The sequence below is a fragment of the Rhinolophus ferrumequinum genome, chromosome 14 (genome assembly GCF_004115265.2).
Source record: "Rhinolophus ferrumequinum isolate MPI-CBG mRhiFer1 chromosome 14, mRhiFer1_v1.p, whole genome shotgun sequence".
In the NCBI taxonomy this organism is placed as follows: Eukaryota; Metazoa; Chordata; class Mammalia; order Chiroptera; family Rhinolophidae; genus Rhinolophus; species Rhinolophus ferrumequinum.
The window spans coordinates 71,217,746-71,241,786 of record NC_046297.1 but is presented as its reverse complement, the minus strand read 5'-3'; the positions used below and the strand labels follow the sequence as shown (position 1 = coordinate 71,241,786).

The 24,041-nt window shown below is 46.0% G+C and overlaps 1 protein-coding gene across 6 annotated transcripts in view; it reads left to right on the top strand.

Moving 5' to 3' along the window:
* Positions 1-24,041, top strand: part of PTK2 (protein tyrosine kinase 2) — a 123,978-nt gene that overhangs the window by 27,177 nt on the left and 72,760 nt on the right. For 3 of the 6 annotated variants that reach the window (XM_033125813.1, XM_033125811.1, XM_033125810.1), the window contains exons 4-12: positions 1,536-1,615; positions 2,168-2,230; positions 4,662-4,716; positions 6,639-6,779; positions 7,287-7,364; positions 8,490-8,597; positions 10,081-10,198; positions 16,019-16,049; positions 19,287-19,339. In XM_033125813.1, the coding sequence (XP_032981704.1) occupies positions 1,536-1,615; positions 2,168-2,230; positions 4,662-4,716; positions 6,639-6,779; positions 7,287-7,364; positions 8,490-8,597; positions 10,081-10,198; positions 16,019-16,049; positions 19,287-19,339 (727 nt within the window). Of the gene's footprint in view, positions 1-1,535; positions 1,616-2,167; positions 2,231-4,661; positions 4,717-6,638; positions 6,780-7,286; positions 7,365-8,489; positions 8,598-10,080; positions 10,199-16,018; positions 16,050-19,286; positions 19,340-24,041 lie in introns of those variants that run through there. The other 3 variants (XM_033125807.1, XM_033125808.1, XM_033125806.1) reach the window with 1 other exon arrangement.

Genomic DNA, 24,041 nt, shown 5'->3' with positions numbered 1-24,041 from the left:
GGTTTATCTCTTGTGCCTTTATTTTTGTGTTCGATAATAAATCTACTTAGGCCAAAGCTTAGATTTTAAATTTGGGTTTATTTTCTGCTCTGTAGGAGAGAGAGCCAATTGAAATGTAAACAAAGTGATTCTAGAATGAAAGCTTTTCACTCAGTGCATTGAGTAGCTCAGTTCCGTTGAGTCAGTCTCCAATGCCCACCGTGTGTGAGGAATAGAAATTCCCATTGCTTGTAAGTCTTACGTGGAAAATAATGTTCACACAAACAGGCCTCTGAACTCCAGTTTGGTCACTGTTTATTCATTCGTTTGCGCTCTCGTTCAGTCAGTAAATATTTATTGACCACCGAGGTCTAAGTGCTAATGCAGAAAACAAAGCACAGGTTTTGAGAGGAATGGTGTGTAGTGCAGAAAGAGCCGCTGCTGCCACAAAGGGAGGGATGAGGAGGTGAGTACATGTGCATGTCAGCGGGTTATAAATTTTCTGCAGGTCCAGGAGGGCGTTGGTATCTGAAGACCGTTCTTTTCCCTGTAAGAAAGAGATGTGGCAGGGTGACTGGCAGTAGAAATCCTTTGTGCAAGTGAACTGACAGGCAAGGGACAAGGAGTCAGGAATTTGTCTAGGGCAGAGGTCAGCACACGTCTTCCGAGAAGGCCAGAGAGTAAACGCTGTAGGGTGGGGGACCAAGAGGCAAAATCAAGGCTGTTGTGAAATACTAGACACAAGACGGATTTCCACAGTTCTGTTGGGTCAAATTCATAATCTAACAGTTGAGCGCAGTTTTTGTCCGACAGATCTACTCATGAGAAGAATGGAGTCGCTCATGGGGGCAGAGATAACATTTCCCTTCACTCAGTTCAGAATGGGTGCTCCCGTCTCCCAGATCAGTTTACCAACGTTGACCCCTTCCTACTCACCTGTAAGGTTTCACGTATTTCACCTTTGAAAATGCCTGCACACTGACGGGTGGTACCGGTACAGTCCCTCAGTTACTTCAGTTGAGTGTCATCATGGTTAGGAGGGATTTATAACATCCTGTCAGATTTTGAGCAGGTTATGACCTCGCACATTGATCACTCACGGTGATGGGTCGGTGGGAGCACCTCAGGTGCAGGCTCATACGGATTTTGAAACATGGAAATTTTCTTTGCCCTTGCACTAAGGTCCAAAAACGCTGTTGGAATTGACATTTGAGTTCAGAAAGTACATCCACTGCGTGTTTGTGTGGAAATGGAGATGTCCCTTCTGGTTTTCAGTTTGACAGCATGGGACGTGAACTGAGTCGGTGTTGGTAGTTTCTTTAATTCCCTTCTAAGTGCTCCTAGATCATGTAAGCTTTCCTTGGTAGGAGAGACCGTTCTCCTTCTTTCGCGAGTTTTTGGTATCACGATTCATATTCATATCCAGCATCTAACCTAATTAATGACACAGTATATATAAGGTATGTAAAAGGGACCCCGTAAGCATTTGCTGAGTGACTAAGTCTAAAGTGGTTTCTTTTCAAACAGCATTGTTTCCCCCTTCCTTCTCATTGTAGGTGAAGAGCGATTACATGTTAGAGCTCGCCGACCAAGTGGACCAGGACACTGCTTTGAAGCTGGGCTGTCTAGAAATACGGTGAGGTGGTATCTGTGCAGTGAGGGCTTTACTCCTCGGTGCTTTTCATTACTTCTGGAAATTACCCCCGTGTTTTCCTTTTCCTCATAAAGATTGTCAATGAAATGTGAGTAAAACTTGGAGAAGATTCTGAGTGAGGTCGAGCGTTCCATGACATGTGTCCCTGTGCCTCTGTAGGAGTGGGTGTGGTGCACAGCTGGCCACAGCAGCCGTCTCGTGTGCCTGTAGCTGCTGTGCTGGCGCGTGCTGTCTCTTGAGAAAAGAGGGAGGACAGAGGAGTGAATTTCGCTGATCTCTTCTACAACTGGAATCTGTCTTATCTTTACAGAGAGCCAGACCTGCTTCACATTAAAAGGGCAAATGAGATTGTTCAGTAGAAATAAGGGCTGCCGTAACTGATTATGCTTCAGCAGGATGTGGGAACAAGGCTGTGATTCAAATTCCTTCTTTATTCAAAGTTTATCAGAATGTTTGTGGCTGAGCAGTGACCATTTAACAACATAGACATTCTCCGTGCGCACACGTAAAAATTCCTCTCTTTCCTGATTCTAGGCGATCATACTGGGAGATGCGGGGCAATGCACTAGAAAAGAAGTCCAACTATGAAGTGTTAGAGTAAGTATTACTCACAGGAAAACGGCCCTGGCAAAGCAACTGCTCAGGACCGAGTCCTTCTTCAAACTGTGGTGGTTATTAGTCTATCTTCACTTAATATTAAATACTAAATCTGAAACACTACTGTTTCTGAAACTTTTTTATCTGGAAGAGGGAAAGTTTTATTAAGAAAAGAAGTCTTGAGGACAGTAGTTGTGTGAGCAAACACTTAAATTCGTTGGTAAGTGTCTTAGTCTGATGAGGTCTATGATATGTTAATATACACATAATAAGTTATTTGTCTCTTTATATTTAATCATATTGGGATGAAAGTTTCACTTCTCATTTATACTGAAATCTATCATTGCCTGTAAATTATTATTTATGTTCTCTTTATAAGCTTACTAAGGAATTTTTTCCTTAGAAAAAAAAAGTAGAGATATGGAAGTTATTTGTTGCTCGTATACCAGAAAATTTAGAATACCTGAAAATTTTTCCAGCAATGGAATTGATTTGTATATTAGACTGTTAAGTTAGATTATTTAAAATACATATACGCCAAGCTGGAGCTTGTATCTTGGGGTGCTAGAGGTTCTGCTCTTCATCTTTTGATAATTTACCAAAGATAGTTGATATTCATTACATCCTAGAAGAAGTCAATTTTATTTTCATTAGCAGTGCTGCAACTTTTTGTCAACACTTTTCAGGCCATACTATTACTGCAGTTCTTATACTGTTTGGAAGGTGTTGGTAAAATAAAGTGGAAGGTTCCATAACTACTCTACTGAAATAGAGACTTTCCATGGCTTTGGGGTTTTATTTGGACTTTCTAGGTCACCCCAACTATCACACTCTGAAAGTTTGATAGTTCATCATTTTGAAAACAAGATTTTGCAGGGGAGTTATGTTTATTTAAAAATAAAAGAAGTAATATTTTTGGAAATTAGTTGCAAACGGGTCCAACCATTTGAGATGATAACTGGTAGTAGTAGCTGTGACTGTTATTTTTGGTAATTGCAGGAGCCTCCTTTGGGCCAAGTTGTGATGAATGAATGAGCACGACGCAGGTGGCCTGTGTAGTTTCAGAACGCCGAAAACTAACGCATGCCTTGACTTCCGGTGTCATATGTTAGTGTGACGTAAGGGCCGTGACACTGCAGGTCACAGTGGACACTCACTAAATCCTTGTGATTGCGTGTGTGTGTGTGTGTGTGGACATACCTGTCGCCTTGCTGTGCCCCTGCGCAGGTTAGAGAAGGACAAAAAGGAGTTGGTTGGAGTTGAATGAAAAAGTCTAGAGATGAGCTAGGATGTCTTCCCAGGCAGAATTACTTGAAGTAGACTTTCCCGCCTTCAGTTGGTGCTGTACATGAATACGGGTCGGTCCTCAGTCCAAATGGCAGTTCAGGAAAAATAGGAGTGGCTTTCCCTAAATGGTTATTTGGCCGATTATCTGGAAAGATACCTGCCTTTCGCTTGGCCGGTTAGCTCAGTTGGTTAGAGCGGGTGCTGATAACACCAAGGTTGCCAGTTCGATCCCCGTATGGGCCACTGTGAGCTACTCCCTCCTTAAAAAAAACACCTGCCATTCACTTTTCTAAGTCTTGACCCTTTTGTACCATTTCCCACGTGTCTGTCCTGACATTCCTTAATGTTTCCAGGCTTTATTTCATCTCCCCAGCACATGACTGCCATCTAGTGGCCAAAAATCCCGGGTCCCTTGGTACCCAAAGTAAGTAGACAAAAAGAATGATCTACTCTTCCCATCTATTTGCTTGGCCAGGGTGCTTTAAGGCTCTTGATAATAATGATTTATTTTGTAGCCTCATTTAAATAAAGTCACTGGGATTTCCAACATTTTCACACATTTAGGTCTTTGACTATAGGTGAATCACTTAATTTCTCTCTTTTTGTTTCCTATGTAAAAATGAGATGATAAACCTTGATTATGTGAATAAGTCCCTTAATCAAAAAAGTTTATTTTTGAACATAGACAACTTTTAGTACTAATGCAACGATTCTGTTTTTAAGAGTTCCATAGTACTTCTCAAATCTTTCCCTAACCGCGTCAGCCTGCTTTCTCTGCAAATACAACGTTACCCATTTGGCGCTGATGTTTATAAGTCTAACCTTCAAGCAGTGTTTGGAAAGTAACAGTTTAGATGTTGTAATTTGCAAAGAGGCAGTATTTTAAATGGGTTTTCAGTAAGTGTTTAAAAAAAGACTTTCTCTTTAAACCAAGTTGTATTGATGTTTTCTGCATATATCTAGAAAATTATATGTCTCACCCCTTCTGGGACTTCGCTGGTAAACTGGAGCTTTATTATACTTCCTTCCTGAATAATATATGGGAGGAGAAATAATTTAAATTGCTTTTATGTTCTTGCAACAGTGTCACTATATTAATGATTTGGTGGTGTTATGTGTTAATACCCTTCTTTTTATATTTCAGAAAAGATGTTGGTTTGAAGCGATTTTTTCCTAGGAGTTTACTGGATTCTGTCAAGGTAATTAGAGCTTGGTTTATCGGAATCAGATGACCATATTATGCAAATACCTTCCCCATGGTGTGTGTTTCTCCGTTACCTGTAAAAGTAGGATGTGCAGAGTTGAGTTATTCTAGTCGTGTTGATGGCAGCTAGGTGTTCGTTCATAGGACAGCTTTTGATCATCGTCTTCAGAAGTGCCCAGAGCTGTCACAGCTGCGGGAGACTGAGGAGGCACGAGTAAATGCCTCCCGGCTTCCCGGGCCAGGAAGAGGATGTAAGTGGGCACACAGGAGGTTAGAGGGCACTGCTGTACTGTGTTGGTGTCTCAGTCTGACATGTGCCCGCTCATGTAGGATGTGTGTGGGGAGCTGGGTGAAGAGCCTGCGCTCCCCTCTGTGCTGTCTTTACAGCTCTTTTGAACATGTACGGTTAGGTAGCAAATCTACAAACACCCAGATTTCCATGGAATATAATTCACAGTAGAAATCTAATTTCAGAACTAGAAATGTTAAGAGATCAATCGTTACTCGTGTTTTAACTGTAGTTGATAATACTGTGTTGCTTCCAGTATTTAATAATACTGTGCTGTTTAAAGGAGAGTAGGGCTTAAAAGTTCTTATCACAAGAAAAAAATTGAGGAATTATATGAGATGATGGATGTTACTAACTAGACTTTTTGTGGCATTCATTTCACAATATATACAAATATTGAATCATTATGTCGTACACTTAAAACTAATATAATGTTATATGTCAATTATACGTTGGTTTTGTCAAACATGTTTTGCATATAGTGTTAACATATGTATGTGTAGCATTTGGTGGGTGGGCGGATAATTCTTCAGTCAATGTCTTCTCAGCCTATTATTCTTTTATTGGACATTTTCTGTAGCATTACATCATAACATTTTCATTTGAGAAGCCCTCGGGTCCACTGTTGCTAGCAGCAGCTGATAAATATTAGGTTGACTAATATGAAATGATTTTTGTAGTTCAAAATGGCTGAATAGCAGCATTTTCTCGTGATTTGACCTAATAATACTGCTTCATGCAGAAGGAGTATCACCTTCTGAGTAGTTTTCTGTGTGAGAATTGGTGTAAAATTGCACAGCATGCACAGATGCCTTCTTTCCTGCAGAGGAAGGAGGCGCACCTGGTTGTGACGTCCTTGGGGCGCGTCCATGCCTGAGCTCACGGGTGCTCTCGTGTCTGCAGGTGTCCCCCCTGCTCTCCTTGTAGAAGCGTCTGTGTGTGCACCGGTTTGTCAGACTTCTTCACATGCCACCGATAGGATGTTGGTGTGGTCAGTCAGCTCTCAGGGCTGCACAGAGCATTGGGTGGACAGACGGGCACCGTGTCCGTCTGTCCGTATGGCACAGCCATGTGTTAACTGTGGGCAGCTCTGCAGTGAGCCCCCCGGTGCTGAATCTGTGCACATTCTGTAGTCATCCGTGAAGAGTCAAGTCCTGGGGTTTTAATTTCTGGGACCAGACGTGGGGTTTTTGGTGTTTAATTTGCATCACCAAGTTGCCCTTCAGAAAGGCTGCACCGACTTACCCCCCAGCAGTGGACGTGCAAGCGCCTTGAGCCGCTCACTGTGTCCCTGTCACGGGCAGATACGGGTCCTGCTTTTAATGCCTGACTTTCGACGTGTTCTAATGAGCAAATTACTGCCTTATAAGTTTCAATTTAAGAAATAAAGCGCAAAACCACTGAACTGTATTCTTAAAAATGGTTAAGATAGTGTGTTTTGTGTTGCGTGTATTTTATTCCAGTTATTTACAAAAAGGGATAAGTCCCTGATCAATACGACCTGTGTAGCAATGCGAGCACAGGTGGAGCTCAGCGGGGGTGGGGCCGTGTCCTTTCTGTTCACTAGCACGGCCATGGTCTTTACTCATTGTTGACTCTGAAAAGATTTTTGTGATTGTGTCCTGCAGGCCAAAACACTAAGAAAACTGATCCAACAGACGTTTAGACAGTTTGCCAACCTTAACAGAGAAGAAAGTATTCTGAAATTCTTTGAGATCCTTTCTCCGGTGTACAGATTTGATAAAGAATGCTTCAAGTGTGCTCTTGGTGTAAGTGGGGACGGAGTGGACTGGGCTTGATTTCTTTAGCTTCTTCTTATGTGTGTACATCCACATTTCTGATTGAAATAGAATTTATCACGTTTTTAATGGCAGGAAGATACTGTGTTTTCACTTTCAGTGGGAAAAATGCAAAAAAAATGATGTGAGAATAAAATTACCTTTTTTTAATAGCATGCCCAGGTTCATAATTAGATTTTTTTTTCCCTAGCCCAGTGATTTATTGATGAGCTCTTCTTGAAGGGCTAGTTTACTTATTCCAAGTCCTTCCCAGAGAAACCGTTAGCGTCAGACCACGGGGATGAGCACGGCATCTGTCTGGGCTCAGTAGACATTGGATTGATGGAGTTCTAAGTGGTTTATGTTATTTGGTTACGTAGATTAATGCAAACTAGGCCGACTCCCCATTGGTTCTTTCAAGTGTCCGTGGCTCTTTATCTAAAATATGTCTTCTGTTTCCTCTGGCACGTCTCTGCTCACCTGTCTCGCCTTCAAAAGTCAAGCTGGATTATTTCGGTGGAGTTGGCGATCGGCCCCGAGGAAGGCATCAGTTACCTCACAGACAAGGGCTGCAATGTAAGTGCAGCAGCGGCTCTCTGTGCACACGACACACGTCCCCCGTTGGGCTTGGTTGTGGGTAAAAAGCGATTGAGCCAAGGAAAGGGTCCTTGCTGGGCCGGGCTGTGCTGAGCCGGGGCTGGAATGGGGCCCACTCCAAGTGCTGTGGCACGTGACCACTTACAGGCTGAGCAGGGGAGAAGCCAGGAAAGGGACTGTGACAGAGCCAGAGAGCGGTGAGGAGACGCCAGTGGGCAGATGCCTGCGGCCACGCCGCTGCTGCCCAGTGGCTGGGGCAGGGAGGATGGGGGTTCCCTGGGGGCACCCGTGTGAAGGAGGACAGCCCTATAGACAGACATCCGTGTGCCTGGAAGCGGAGCTGTAAAGATGCTTTGCTCTGAAGGGACGCTGAGTGTTGACACTTTCTGAACCAGAATTCCAGCTCAGTCCCAGTGGCATAACCTGTGCTGAGTGGGACACTTGGCGGGAAAGGCTGATACCCTGTGGCATTCGGAGAACAAGAGGCCTTAACAGGCTAATCCTTTTGAATAATTGTGTAGGAATCCTTGCATGCAGAGTGATCATTGTGGTGAAATGCTAGAAGGATTCGAGACAGGTGGGCGTATTTTGTCTTCGTAAGAAGGAAAGAGTGGATTCCGCTTGGAAAATGAAGTCTGCCTTGGTCTGTCTGCATGGGAAGGGTCCTTCAGCTTCCTCCCGCCTCCCCAGCTCCATTCCACTCGGAACTTGAGGAGGTTCCAGAGACTTATTCAGGCCCAGGGTGTGTTGAGAGAGGCCCAGGTCCCTCTTTATGGGAAGGAGAGCAGAGTTTTCATTCTGACCAGGAATTGCACATGCTTACCTTACCCCAGGCCGGCAAGTGGTCAAGTCAGGTCGCCTCCTGCTTCCTTCCGTCTGTCTTGTGTTTTCTCCCTCTGGTTTCGGTGACCCCCTCCTAGGAGGGCGTGCGCCTCCCTGGCCACCCCTGGGTGCCGTGCAGACAGTCCACTTCCCCGCAGACACCTCGTCTCGGGGCGGGGTGTGCAGGAGAGTGGGCTGGGGTCGGCTCTGTGAGAACGTCCCAGCTGAAGTGAGCTCAGAGTTCTGTCTGAGGCCCACACGTGGTGTCTTTTCTTTCCCAAGCCCACACATCTGGCCGACTTCAATCAAGTGCAGACCATTCAGTATTCCAACAGCGAAGACAAGGACAGGAAAGGAACGCTGCAGCTGAAGATAGCCGGCGCGCCCGAGGTACGGCAAGCTCAGTCGTCGTTAGGGAGGCTGCACGGAGGGCATGGTGGGAATGATGACGCTTTAGGATGAAGTCTTCACAGACCCCCAAAAGCACACCTTTCCTTGTGTCATGAGTGCCAGCTTACAAATCCTAACCATTAAATGCTCCCAAGAGTAGAACAGGAGACGGGGTTAAAAATAAGTCAGGAACATTCTCGTGAAGATGCTTGAAGATTATGGTGAGTTACCAAGGAAATCAACTTGCTGGACTTCTATAGAGATGTGTGTGTGTTCTGTAGAACGTTATCTCCCAGACCGTGTCGTACGTGACGTTCTCTGGGTGGCAGTAATTATAACGATAACCGCAGCAGCAGCAGCTGAGGCTTCTTCCTGCCTCGCGTGGCCCTCACTGTTCCAGCACTTCACACAGAAGCCAGGAGCAGCACTGCCGTTCTCAGAACCCAGGAAAGAGGCGCTTGGAGACACTGTAGTGGTCCCCCTTGTGTAGTTGAGGAAACTGAGTACGAGAGGTACTCGGGACGGGGTCCTGAGCAGTAAGTGGTGGAGATGGGGCTCATCCCACTGGTACCCAGCGCCTGTGGGGTTGACGAGCACGTACAGTCAAGCCAGACGTGGCGTGAGAAATGACCGTTGGGCAAGCACTGCCTCAGGTGGCCCTTTCTGCACATGGATGAGCAACGCTCACAGAGGTAACAGATGGTACCAGAAAATGCTGAAACTTGACTGCAAAGTGAAATTTCCTGCAAGTAGCTTGGGAATGTTCTTGTTTGGCACCATCTCATTTTCAGACTGTCCTTTCTTTTTGCTCTCCCCCAAATAATATTAGGATAATGCAGGTAAAGTAAATTGTGCATTAAGAAGAGGGTATGAAAACTGCGTGAATTAGCATATACCTGTGTTTGAAAGTAAGGTACAGCTTTAATTATCTCCTGGGTAGCACTTAGTGATAGGTCTCTAGGAAGTTTATCAAAATTGCATGTTTTATATTAGAGTGAGTCCTGAGCTCTCAGGCAGAACATGTTATGCATGCTAAAAGTAATGAAATTTGACTAATTTTCTTTAATGTTAGAAAAATTGTGATGGATGGTTGATGAAATTCACTCCACGTTAGTCTAGTTCCTAAAAGAAGCCGTACTTGAACTTACTGATTATCTAAATTCTTCCCTTAGTTGGAATGTGCCAGAGGAGCCAGATATTCTGAAGGAAAATATTTGTTTTACCCCTTTTTGTTCTAGAAAGGGAGTCTCAGTTTAAGTGATGTTTCTGTTTTCATCTGGGCTTGCCTTCTGTCGTATATTCTAGGAATAATGTCCTCCAATATCAGACTTCCTTTTTTGCTCAGACCTTATGACAGCTCTTGCTCCACTCCCACTCTTCTCTGTGTTTGAGTGCATCTAGAGCTCTGATGTCACAGCGCAGCTGCCCCTTTGATTATGGGGCAGAACAATAACGGCTCTTTCTTGGTCTTTGCCCTTTCCAGCCTCTGACAGTGACGGCGCCGTCCCTGACCATTGCCGAGAATATGGCTGACCTGATAGATGGGTACTGCCGGCTGGTGAGTGGGGCCACGCAGTCTTTCATCATCAGACCCCAGAAAGGTGAGCTGCTGTCTCTGTTGAAACATTCCCACGGAACTGTCAGGCGAGCCTACCCCCCGAGCCATAGTTCTTTTCGCTACCTGTAAATATGAAGACCGAACGCATGATTCAGCTCAGTAAATCTGTGTTCTTGTTCTCCTCGGGAAGTGATCCAGCTCACAGCCTAGGAGCTGGGTTTGAATAGAGCTTAAAGAAAGCGACTGTTTTGCGCAACATACTTGGAGTGTTTTCTAGGTTACCGTTGGTATTTTTAAATTGATTTTGGGATCATGTTCTGGGTTTTGTTTTTGTTTTTTAAGTTTTGTGTAATACACGTAAATAAAGCCTCTTTTCTATTTTTTCTTATACATCTCAGAAGCTCAGAGCAGTCCAACAGCAAAATTGGTTCTAAGTCATGACGTAAAATCAGCGGTTAGAATGCATAACTATCCTAAAGGAAGGTGGCGTCACTTTAGAAATGAGGTGGCTTCTTGCAAAGCAAGAAGAAGCGATGTTTCAGAGATTGGGACTTCTGAAATAATCAAACGAAAACATCCCCAGCAGGATAAAGCACAGTGGCAGCAGGAAAAGCTGGGCTTTGGGGGCGTATCAACTTATGGGTTCAGATCACGAGCTGTCTGGGCTGCCGCCTGTGAAGTACTTGACCTTTCTGTGCCTTTGTGCCCTCGTGTGTACAACAGGAAGAGTGACACCTCGCTTGTGTGGTAGTTGGGGGGCAGATGCCCGCATATATAAGCTGAATGAGCCTGGCACGTAGTGTTCACAAAGTTTCGTTGTCTTGTCCCCATTGCTGCTACTGGTTGCCGTGTGAGCTTGACGCACTATATGAACCGTGCCTTTGAGATTTCCTCCTCTGTACGAGAAGAATGATATTTGGTAGCGTAGCATGGTAGGCGGGTCCACAGCAGGCCCAGCGAGCAGACAGCTTCGGGGCGGGTGGACACAGGATTCCTTCCAGCACGCACCTCCGTTCCGAGGACGAGCTCAGAGGGAGGAGTCAGGAAGGGCCTAGTGGTGTGTGTCCACGGAGGCAGAGCTGGGAGTACGAGTGAAGAGGAAGTAGGGAAACAGAGCAGAAGATGAAGTGCTGAGCTCCTGGTGTGGACACAGCAGAAAGCCCAGTGCTCTGTGTGATCCGAGCAGGATGAGGGAGTGTGTGTGTGTGTGTGTGTGTGAAGTGGAGGAATCATTGGAACCTTTGTTTAAAAGTTAGTGCCCTGTTGTTGTGCTCTGAAAACAGTAGCTAACCCCATAAGGCAAAACTTCAGTCAGTAAGTGTGTGGATTCCAGGTCTTGGCTAACGCAGCAGAAATGTTTTTCCCACTGCGATCAGACCAGTAAAGCCTATTCATTAATTTTTTTCTGAAATATGGTATAGATTTGTTGCAGCTTTCTCTATAGGAAATACAGGAATGAAGTTGCTTTTAGAAATGTCTACACTCTTCTCAGTTCACACTTTTGTAGCCATAAGCTCTTGGGTTTTCATTTTGTGCTTTAAACAGGGCTGGATACCTTGTAAATACTATTTTAAACATTTTGAGAGAATTCCTTCATACAATATTTTGCAAAAAAAATGTTAAATATGACTTATTATCTATCTCCGTTTTAGTAAATAATTTTTAAAATTTCATCCTAACTTACCAAAATGTTCTTTTATCAGTTTGTTATTACACGTTAAAAAAATAACATGCAGCCATGAAGCATTAAAAAAGCCATTCCATGTTTAAAGCTTCAGCATCTTCCTGTGTTGGTTTTTAATTGGCTTTTTCTTCTCCTCTGGGGGAAATGTTTTGATATCAAATCTCATGAAATGAGATGTATTATGTCCTTCATTCACATGAACAGAGCATAAGTGAAAATACTTTGTTTTGTTTTTTTTGTTTTGTTTTGTTTTGAGTTTTAAAAAGAGAATAGTTTATTAGAGGCAGGAGAAGAGTTTGCAGCTCTGGAGTGGGTGGGGGTACCCGAAACTCGAAAATGCTTTTCATACAGACCTGGTAGAGCATAGGTGTTACCAAGTTTGTTTCTTCATAGAATGAATTATTACACTTGATAATTTACTTACTTTATTCTAAATCACAGAGTATTTATTACACGACTGTTTTATAATAGCTACCTAAAGCGAACATACATTGCCTGAGATAATATTTTAAATCAAGAATCATTAATGGACTATAGTCAAAAAGATGTGGGCAAGAGCACATGTGCATTTTAATTTAGATTTTTTAAAATTTCAAATACGTAAATGTAAAACATGTTTCTCCCACTCTAATGTACTGTTTTTCTGGCACTGTGCTTTAAATAGCAATTATATACGTCCCCATCTGTCTTCTCTGGATCGTAAAGTGCTTCCCGGTAAGCAGCGTACCTTGCATGTTCACGTGTGTAACAGCATAGCGTCACACATGATCTAGAAGCTATCCGTGCGCTCTGAGCATGCCCAGGTGCAGTCTGCTCGCTCTGTGATTCTCCATGGTTATCAGGTACTTTTCAGGGTGGTACTTAGTGGGCAGAAAACACAGTAAGAGCCACAAAGCCCCGTGCCCTGAACCGAATCCGCCAGATTTCTGGGTGACCTTGCCCCTTATCCGCAGGAAAGCTCGATGGCAATTTTTCAATTTTGGTAGAATTCTCAGAGGAAAAAAACTATGCAGATTAATATAGGGTCATCATTTGTTCGTTTTTAAGGAGATTTCCTATTTGTAGGATGACCAGTAACTACTGTATGTTGCAAGGGAGGGGGTGCGTGAAACAAAACCCAGAAGATATAAAGAACCAGATTAATAGAGTTGATTATATAAATATGCAAATGATTTTACTGGTAAAATAAACTTTTTTTAAAGCTATGACACGGGGGAAAACACTTCTTGTAGCACATACAGTGAAGGATTAAAATCTCTGATTTTTCACGTGTTCTTTCAGCTGATTGAATGAGACAACCCAGTACATATAAACACGGGCACACAGATGTCCAGGAAACGAATGGACACAAACAGTGACGATGCCACTTTGTTGATTTGATTGGTATCCACTCTTGGCGAGGCTGTTGGAAACTGTGCTCTCGCTCTCTGGTGGGGTCAGTGCAGATTGGCGTTATGTGTTCGGAGGACAGGGGAACAGTGGCTCCCTGCCCAGGAGGCCACCTCCTAGAAGTCAGCCCTGCGGAGCTACTGGCACAGGGTGCCACTCTGCACTGTGTAGGACAGCACAGACTTGGGAACCAGCGAGGTGTCCACACAAGGCGGTGACTGATACGGTACCACGCAGCTGTTAGAAATGATGACATGGCACTGTTCTTGTGTTAAAGACCTACATGTGCGTACGTGTCTCTCTCCACACCTGTGTGTGTGTGAGCGTAAAGGCAGTCGGGGAGTTTGGAGAGTTACGGACCCAGCTGTGGTCAGTGACACTTCTAAGGAGGACGCAGTTGTATTGGCAGCAGGGAGGGGGCGGCTTCAACTTCCTACTTTTTTCCACATTATGGACCTTTATGTTTTAAATTTGTTACAATGAACCTGTATTCCTTGTTCAATTGAAAGACAATAGCTAAAAACTTTTATTCAAAATTTAAAGTCTCAGTTCTAAAACTCAAAAAATACATGGGTTAATACAAGGCACACCCTTATTCCTGGGGAATTATTCAGTGAAATAAGATCCGTACCACGTGAATGGCACGAGAAGTCCTGTTATTCATTCAACTCATAAATGTAAAGCCATGCTCAATGTTACCTCCCAGAATGGGGCATTTCGGTGAGTGAGGACTTGTTCTGCAACGACGCTGCCGCCAAGTACATTGGCTGCCGTTTCCCTCAATATTCTCACCTCTGGCTTCCTGGAAACGGACTGGCCTAAGACCTTCAGTTGTTCGTCCCCTCATTTGCGCCTTCCCTCTGCTGCTGCCCAGCTACTTAGGAAGTCCGTATTAACCAAATTTTGAATAACTGGGGTTTTTTCCCTGCGAGAACGTACGAGTTCCAACAGAGAGCGCACAGAAGCTGCCCTGACATGTCACCTGAAGGCCACATCATTCGTTGCTGGTGCCGCGCAGCCGCGGGCTGGTAAACTCGCGATGGGGTTTTCCAGGGATTCTGCCTGTGGCTGGTCTCCATGGTCTGACTGGGTTGTTTTGCTTGAAATTGGGCTGGAGTGATGCAGTGGTCCTGTGCCAGGGGTGCCAAAAACAGGTATACACATGACTTGTGTTCATCTTCTGTTACCAGTATGTATCGAGTATTACAATTTTAATGCACTTTTTTTCCTTTCTTAAAATGTGTTTACATTTTTTTGGCACCCTCTGTATGTTCTGTGTTACTTAAGCTCACAGCTGTTCCTGCAGATGAGGCAGTATGATCTCTGTTTTATAGGTAAATAAACAGTTATTCAGAAAGAGCCAGCGACCTGGGGTCCACGGCTGGTTTAGTTATTCATTTACCCAACAGTGGCTGAGAGCCCCTGAGTGCCCCTGAGTGCCAGGAGCTCTGCTAGGTGTTAGGGACCTCCGCGGGCAGGTGAAGTCTGACTTCGTATCATCTGACTTGTGGGAAATGCTGGCTTAATGGACAAGGGCCGTCCAAAGCCTCTTGTTATTCCAGGAAGGATTCTTGGAGCAGATCGTGCTTCAGTGGGTCTGGAGAGGTCAAGGGGTGACAGTCCCACCAGAAGGAAGAGCGTCTTTCAAGGGAAGGAATGTGTGAAGGCAGCATGACACATTCAGGAAAAGTGACCTGCAGTCGCGTAGGTCAGGGAATAGTGGAGGACGAGACTAGAGAGACCACTGACAAAGCCACTTCCACGCAGTGGGCTGAGGGACTGAGGTCAGGGCGGACGCCAGGAAAAGAGTTTTGGGCGGACAGCATGTGTGACTGCACCGGGGTGTGACCAGGGAGCTGCCCGGGGAGGCCGCAGAGAAATGGATGGTGGGTGGGCACATCCCGGCTCCACCCTTAGCCCCCACACACCTAAACACGGGAGACAGGAGCTGTGGGCCGATGGAAGCGCAGCCGGGCTTTGTGGGGTAAGCTGAGCTGCTGACGTCCTCCTAACAGCTATCGAGAGACGAACATTGTCAGCAGGTGAATGACTTGATGGAGTCACGCTGCGGGAGGATTATTCTGGTCCTGACACAGCTGGATCGTCAGGAGCCTGTTCAGTTCATCCAGATAAAAGAGATTAAGAGATTAACCTGGGGGACACCACGCTGCCTGCTTCACAAAAGGAGGGGTGGGGAGAGCCCCCCGCACCACTGAACGAAGTCCTGAGCTTCACAGTGAGAACAGCAGGCGCCCGTCGCTGTGCCCGAGGGGACGTGCCCGCCCCATCAGTGGTGGCAGGCGGCCGCCGGCGGTAGAGGGCTCCCCGGCACGCGTGGCACGCTCGTGACTGGGGAAGTCCTTCAGGTCACTGCCCCTTGGCTCCTGCCGTGCCTCAGACCCTCTGGCAGCCACATGCGGGGATCCGTGGTCTCTGTGTTTCTGCCCAGGTTTGGGGGTGCTGCTGCTGAGTGTGTGTCACTTACAGTGCAGAGTGTTGGGCCTCGGATCAGGGATGCCGGCTTTGACCAGAAGAAAGCCTCACCATGCAGAGCGCTTTGTCGTCGTTAGGCGGTACCTTTTATACCATATGCGCCAACAGTCTAATAATGTTAGTTATACATAGTGAAATAAAACCATGAGTGCCTAAGCTAGACAGTGTAATCACTTCCTCTGAAGGGTTGTCGCTAAAATCTGCAGTGGGGCTCAGCCTTCTCCCTCATTTCTATGCATAATCTTTTCCAAAAAAGTAAAAGGAACCTTACCATTTTCTTCTCTTTTTTTTCCCCAGAAGGTGAACGGGCTTTGCCATCAATACCAAAGTAAGTGCTCCTTTGTCATATTGTTAGTCACTGTGCTAGAAACGTCAGGAAATCAGATGCTGTACTGTCCATTTGCCTGAATAGTCAGATTTCCACACATGAACAGGAAACTAGAAAACAAATGTTTCCAGAAAGAAATCAAATCACTTGTAAATCATGTTATGTATTTAGGCTGAATCAAAAGTTTAAAGTGAATTTTTCCCTTTATTTTAAGTTCGGTAAGGAGTTCAAAAATACTCACGTGATAAGGCTGCCGGGGCCTGTCAAACAGTGACCTTATCGTCATTGCTAATCTTTGTAAGAACCTGAAAATAGCTACCATTCTGGCTACTTTACAAATAAGAAAATTAAAAAATAAGTAATGTATGTTAAGTTTTTACTTGTTGGTAGTCATGAATTTCATAATAGATGTGTTGATCTATAAAATTTAAAAAATTGAATAGTATTTCCATAAGAACTTACGTAATAACATCTCTATTCTCAGCCAGTGTGTTAGGAACTGGGGACCCACAGAAAGTTAGATCCAGGCATGCAGACGTACAGGGCAGTGAGCAGCCCCTGCCGAGAGCTCAGAGAGCAGTGTGAACTGAACCCCCTGCACGCGCAGAGCAGCCCCTCCCCTGGGAGGCCGCTGGGGACAGAGGGGAACGCGGCACCATTGTGCCGTCCTGCTCCCTCTTCTCCATCGCCAGTCCGTCTGTGATTCCCTCAGTTCTGTCCTAAACCCGTCACATCTGCCCACTGCACCACCTTCCCACAGCCCCTCTTCTGATTTTAGCTATTGGTGTCACCTGTCTGGCCACTCCACTATAAGCCTGTGTTGGGGTCCTCAAGACCACCCCGGGTTCTGGGTATTCTCTAAAAGGGACTCAGCATCTAAAAGGGACACAGTTGCACTCACGGCTATGCAAAAGACACAAAGCAAACCCAGCACAGAGAGAGGGCCCAGGGGGTGACATCCAGAAGAAAGCAGGGCAGGCTCAGGCAGGAACCCCCTAGTTCCTCTCACAGTGAGTTGTGATAACGTGAAGTATTGTCTACCCAGGAAGCCCAGTGGACACTTGGTGCTGGGTCATGTACACACTCTGTCCGGCGTGTACCCAAATCCAGGCTCCCAGGACGAAAGCGCCAGCATGCACCCTGTTGTTGGTACAGACAGTTGAGGCTCAGCCACGTTATCATCCCCTTATCAGTTAGGGGGTTGCGGGAACCCTCCTAAAATCCAAGTCCCCAACCACAGTCAAGGGCAGCCTCAGGACAGTGGCCCCAGGCCTGCTGGGTTAGCTCTGTTGGCCCACCTCCTGTCCATCTTTGTCCAGTTTTGCCCACCGTCCTGTCCATTGTCGGTTCTGCAGCGTGAGGACGTTCGTAGTGACAGCCCTGGCCGGCTGGCTGTTGCTCTGAGGTTGCATGCGTGTTCCCCTGCCAGTGCCTCTGGCCTCGTGTCGCCTGTCCTCACGCTGCTGTCCAGCTCCACTGGGCTTTCTCAGTCACGGGAGCACCACGCTGTCCTCCAGCCCCCTGTCCTCAGCCAGGCCAGCTCGCCTCCGGTCCCATCCTCCGTCATTTCCTGTGGAAACCTCCCAGGACTCCCGTCCGGGAGCGTCCGGTGTTTCCTGTGACATCTGCTGCGTCCCCGCAGTACTTACCACACCACAGTCCACACCCTGTGGCTCACCGAAGGTCAGCGTCCTGTGGCGCTGTAGACCCGACACTGGGCAGTATGTGGCACATAGTAGGTGCACAGTAGCTGTGTAGGTGAGTGGGGCTGAGGAGGCCTGCTTTCTCGTAGCTTTTAGGCCGTGTGCTTCACAAACTCAACAGTCTTCAGTAGATATTTAGTAATGTCCCATGTCAGGCCAGGAACTCCTGCTCAGAGTACTTTTCATCGTGGAAAGTCTGTAAGGGATGACATTGAGGCTTAAAACAGACAGGAACCATAAACAGAGCCCGAAAGTGAGTGAAGGAGCTGGGTCAGACGTGGTCATAGATACTAGGAAAACTGAGTAAACACAGAAACCTTTATTTGAATCATAGTGCAACGGCCCCTGTTGTTGCTACTGCCTAGGAAAGTGGTGAAACCACCCAGGTGTGAGGGAGGCGACTGAGTAGCAGGCAGGCAGTGTGGTGAAGGGGACCCAGTGTCCTGGCCGCCGGATGCAGGCAGATGACTGGCCTTCTCCTGAATCCATCCGCTGTGACTTCCCGTCAGTGTAGGTCAGAGCTAGCTGCAATGCGAGGGAAACTGGTGGCTTGTTAGAAAACGACTTTGGTTCAACTCTTATAAAAAGTATCATTTCAGATTCTTTAGTGAGTTCAATCAAAGGAACTCAATTCTGTGGCTTTATGCTATAATGATTCATTATATAAGTTTTATAGTTGTATGTGGAATATTTCTAGTTCTCAAAAATGATACTGTATTTTAAGTTCAAATATTTCCTAGTATAAATTTATATACTAGGAAACATTTCTATTCAGTACTTCGATAGTAAATGCCGATGTATCTGGAAAAAAAGTTTTCTTTTACAAAAAGATCAAAGTAATTTTGATGTCTGAAGACAGTAGGGTTCCTTTATTGTCTGTGTTTTGTGCTTTCCCAAAATTTGAAACTGAACTATACTTGCAGTTTTTAAATGTCCCTAAAACTTTTGGTCAAAATTTTATTTTATGTGTGTAAATATGTAAAATACAAATGTCGTTGAGCCATTTCCTGAAACAGTAGCAGATACATTAAGCTTACCTTTTTTCAGTCTAAATAATAATAATGTATTATTTGCTTTCATACATGCTCTAAATTGAAGAAGGACCGATCTTACAGCAGTATTTCAAATTATATTTTAGAGAGCAAATTTCAATTCCAGCTGTTTTTTCCCCCTCTGTTTTATAACTTTTGGGCAATCCCTTGCAGCCCAGGATTTAAATTTAAAATTGTATCTGACCGTGTCCACCACGTTAAATGGGCTTCCAGTGTTTTCAGTCACTGTCCAGAATTGCTTTCTCAGAGCAGTCCAATGTTCCTTCAGTTGTTTATCTTAATTTCTCATCTTTAAAACATTAAAGCAGTCTGTTTCTTTTAAGGGTTTTGGGTAGTAGAATCCAATTTTTAAAACCCCCACCCTCTAGCATGTAAGTCCCCGCTGAGGTGGTGTGGTCCTCTGGTTCTCGACAGTGCCCTTAGAGCGTGGCGGCCGTGTGGTCCTGAGAGCCCACCATTCACAGCAGGCCCGTCTCTTGCAGGCTCGCCAACAGCGAAAAGCAAGGTGTGCGGACGCATGCGGTCTCCGTGTCAGGTAAGAGGCTGCCGTAGAAACGCTTACAGCAGTTGTGGGGGGAGGAGCATTGCGTGTTAGATGTCTGTTCATTTTTATTATGATTACTCCTTCTGGAATAGCTTATAAAAGTAACACATTCTGACTGTCCCACTTTGCCTAATTTTCCCACCCTGAAATAGGTTTAAATATGGCTCATAGATTTTTTTCTTGATGAGACATAACACGTATAATACTAGATTACTCACAAGGTTATATATGAATTCCAAGTTGTTTTCCAGTTTTACTGTCATGTTAATCATATTCAGAGTGAATTTTTACCTTTGAAGTTGCTGTTACCATTTATCTTTGCAATTGAGCAGAATTTAACAGAATATACTTTGTATATTTATTGTTTTCTTAAAGTTCAGGATATGTGAAGCATTTTTTTTAACAATTTTGTCTTTCACAATTGACATAAAACTGTGTTTGAATGTTGCTTTTTAAAAAATGTAGTTAAGATACTGGTGTAAGCGTTACCTTAACTATTTGTTGGTATGATGAGTGTGGTGTACTTTCCTTGGTATGTTTTCAAAATATGTCTTTTTCCCCATTGAAAAATGTGGAAAACAAATTGCGAGGGAGAAGAAGCATTTTCTCTGGACCCAAGTTTTGTATCTTAGAATACAAATGCTATATGTACATACACACAGATACACATGCGTGTCTGTAGACACAGGTATGCAATCTGGTTTTAGAGACATGTTATATTTCTAAAATACATAAGTGCTTCTCAATAACTCTGACAATCTGACAATCTGACTTAGAAGATACCTAATTCCTGTTAGTTTAATTTGCATGAATTAATTTTTCCTGAAACTTCGTTTGGTGCTTTTGGCTAGTTGGTCACTGGATTCTTTTCGTGTTCCAGCGCACAAATGTGATTGCTCGTCACTACTTTATTGTGCACGCACATCCCATAAGCGCCCTCGGAAGAAATACTGTGCTCATAGGTATATGCTTGGTGAAGGTACTCCAGTGGTGGGCTGTGTGTGTCGGAGCGCCGAGGCGTAGCCGCGTCCTCGCAGGGTGGAGAGGAGATTTGAGTGCCAGCACTGGGGCTGCCGGGCAGTGTGCAGGGCCTGGCGACGGCAGGGTTGCCAGCATGTTCTGATGTACAGTGCATTGTGTCTGCCTGCACGCTGCCTGTTCCACACTCTCCCAGCCCCGGCGGGGAGGGACACTGAGGCCCTGAGGTGCTTAGCACTTGCGTTTGTTGGGCCTGCGCTTGTTTAGGTCGTGGTGGGAATGGGATTCAGGAGAGTAAACCAGGCCTTTCGGGGAGTTTGTAGTCTCACTGCAGAGACAAAGGCCAGCAGGTGAGTGTGAGCATGAGCGTGGTGAGCCAAGGGAGGGAGCAGTGGCTGGCCATCAGAGGGGGCGGCGTGTTCTGTAGAGCAGGTGACATTTGAGCTGGCTCAGTAATTGTCAGTGCTCTGGGCCGTGTGCTGACCTGCCCAGGCGTGAGGCCCCGGAGCTGCTGACATGCCTGGCGGCCGTGTTTGCCTGTGTGTGTGTGTGTGTCTGTGCACATGCTCCAGTCACTCTGTCCGTTAGGTGTCAGGACTCTGCCGCCGGTGCTGAAATACAGCAGGTCTGCCTGGTACCTCGGCTCTCGTTCCTCCTAACTCCCCAGTCCCTTTTTATCCGCGTCTCAGGTCTTCATGTGTCAAACCTCGGAGCTTCTTTAGCGACTAACTGGTAGTCACCCAGCCTCTGGATGGTGCCTCCTTTGTGCTTCTGCCTGGGGTATTTCTGCCTAGTTATCCCTGAACTAGAAGTTCACCTTCAGCCCCCTCCCAACATGAAGTCTTTGATTGCTTCCAGCTTTATGGAATTAAACAGGCGATTCTCCGGTCGGTTTCAGGAATCACTTGTGATCCATCAGACAGAGTTTAGTCTCCTTAACTCAGCCCTTCCTCTCCCTCCGCACATTGTTTTTAGCCAAATGAATTTGGGAGTTTGCCCCTCCACCCACCTTCCTCCTGTGGTTCTGCTCGAGCATTCTGTCCTCCAGGATGTTCTTTGTATCTTCACGTGTCAGTGTCTCCGTCCCTCAGTCAGTAACACTGTTCCGTATCAGACCACCACTTTGGTGATTCACGGGTCCAGCCAGAGCGCCCAGTGTCCCGGGGCTGTTTGGTGAGAGCGCCAATTGTTTTAGGTTGCTGTTTATCCATCATCATTCCCCGATGGCTTGCTCACTTCGGTGGAACTGGACTAACAGTGGGGTATTTGCATCTTGCACAAAGACCAGAAAACACCCTCTTACCAGCCCAGCCAGCAGCAGCTTATGTCTTTCACTTGACCTCTACGCTGTTAAGCTGATACCTAGAAAACCGGTCCTGTTACTAAAGCTCAAGGCTATTTCTTTACCCAGTGACCTGGAAACCCTGCACCATGTGGGTGCAATAACGCTGGGGCAGAGGCCCCACCTGCCCTCGCATGGGTCGGGGCTCCCCATCCGCAGTGAGCCAGCTCTGTCTCTAGGTTGTGGGCTGGGCTATGGTCTGTCGGCTGCGGGCCGTGACTGTGCTGCTGTCATGCTCCGTCTCCTTTACCGCCGATGACCCCTACAAACTGGGTGTTCTTCCGCTGTACATTTCCTGTTTTATGCTAACTCAGTCAGCAAATACTTCCTGAGCACCTGCTGTGTGCCAGGCACTGTTCTAGATGCCGGGGCGTGATCGTGACCAAAGGCAAATCCCTCCTTCATGTAGTTGACGTTCTGTGGAGGAGACAGACCAGAGACACTGGTCATTGCACAGCGGGGGGTGGAGGAGTGCTGTCACCTGTGGTCAGGTGACATGGGCAGGTCACTGAATGGAGTGAGAGATGGCATCCCACAGGCACCGAGGGACAGTGAGCACAGGCCCAGAAGCAGAGGCTGACAATGCAGGCCTCGGTCGGGGGAGCAGCGAGGAGCAGTGTAGACGGCTGGGGACACAGGGGCAGGGTGGTCAGGACTCACACACAGCTAGTAGGGACACGTCTCTTCTTCCTGAGGGTTGAGCGTGTTGTGCATGGCATTAGATATTGTCTTGTTTAAGCCTGAGTTTTCATCCCCCCATTTCACAGATATGAGGAAAGAAATTCCGAGAGGAAACAAACTGGTTCAGTTTTACACAGCTTGAAAAGGATGGAGCTGGGGTTGGAATTCAGGTTGTAACTGTCCTCCAGGCTCTACGGCGTTTTAGCCCCAACGTAAGGGAATTTGTCCCAAGTATAGATGAAGAAGTACTTGGGAAGATGCTTCTATTCACCACTGGAAAGGTCTTACCTTACCTTCAAGATCAGCTTTGGATGTCACCACCTCCTGGAAGCCTTCCCTGACTACTGCAGCACTTTTCTTCCTCAGGGTTCTCGAGCCCAGTGTACAGCTCTCTGGGCTTTAAGTGGATGTAATCATTTTAGAAGCGAAGCCCCTTGTCCACTAGACCGCAGCCCCATCATGGGGAAAGCCATACGCTGTCTGTTTATTGTCTGGGACTTAGGTGCTTAGTAATGGCTTCAGATGAACCGATGAGTGTCTGCGCAAGGTGTGGACACAAGCTGGGACAAGGAGCAATGCATCCAGGTAGTGGGAGCAGACGGCAAAAGGGCAGGCGTGTCAGAGCTAGCAGTGACATTGAGAGCTGCTGGAGTCCCACATGGTTCCCGGGAGCTGGTCACCCAATTTTCCTGGATGCTTTCGAGGAGGTTTTAGGCACGGGGCGTGGAGGCTAGGTGACAGAATAAGGGTCGTGATGACTGGAGTTTTCAGCTCTCGATGGATCCCTGGCTGGGAAATGAAACAGTGTCCTTCCCTTCCAGAGACGTGATACCAGGCTCTCATTCACATTTCCTTGCAAAGGAAATGTAGTTCTCAGATCTTCAGTAAGATCACAGTTACAATTGATGTTGAATATATGAAGAGTTGCTGTGAAACCTAGACAAGGTTCTCTATAAAAATCAGTGTAAGATGAACAGATGTACAGGCCAGTGCATTTCCTTGAACACGTTATTCTCACGGCCTCGAGTAATTGTTTTAGCCTAATTACTGTTTTTAGGAAACTTGCACTTAGATGTCATGGCGCTCAGGTAGAGCTTAGATCGGAGAGGCTGGTGCTTATAATAAGAGGTCCGTCGGCGGCCATCGCCGGAGTGTGGCCTGGATCGGGAGGGGTGCCTGAGCGGAGTTTGTGTGGGTGACAGTTCCCAGGAATGCAGATGTTTCCAAGGAAAATCAGTGAAGAAAGCTGAATTTAAATGTCTTGAAAGAATAAATTGTTTTTTGTTCTGTTGGTTTTGTGTCTTAGGATTTGCATTGTTTTGTTAATAACCAGGCCTCTGTTAAGCTGTAAAACCATAGGTGGGGGGGCAGTAGCAGGGGGTCAGTAGGTGAGGGCCACAGGTGGATGCGAGGAGAGCTGCAGGCTCACGCTTGGTGCCTGCGGGCTGTGAGCTGTCTGCGTCGCACGTGAGGCGACTGTGAAACAGGTTTTCTCTTTCGTTTCCATCATGAAACCAGCACAATGGCCGTTTCCTGTGGGCAGAAATGTTTGGCTGGATGTCTCTGCTGATTCTTTGTGAGGAGACTTATTCAGTATTTATTGCAAATAAAGTTTGTTGTTTTTTTACTTTGTAACCGATTCTTTTGGTTTAGTTATTAATCATTCAACATCATTTCCTTTATATGAAATTA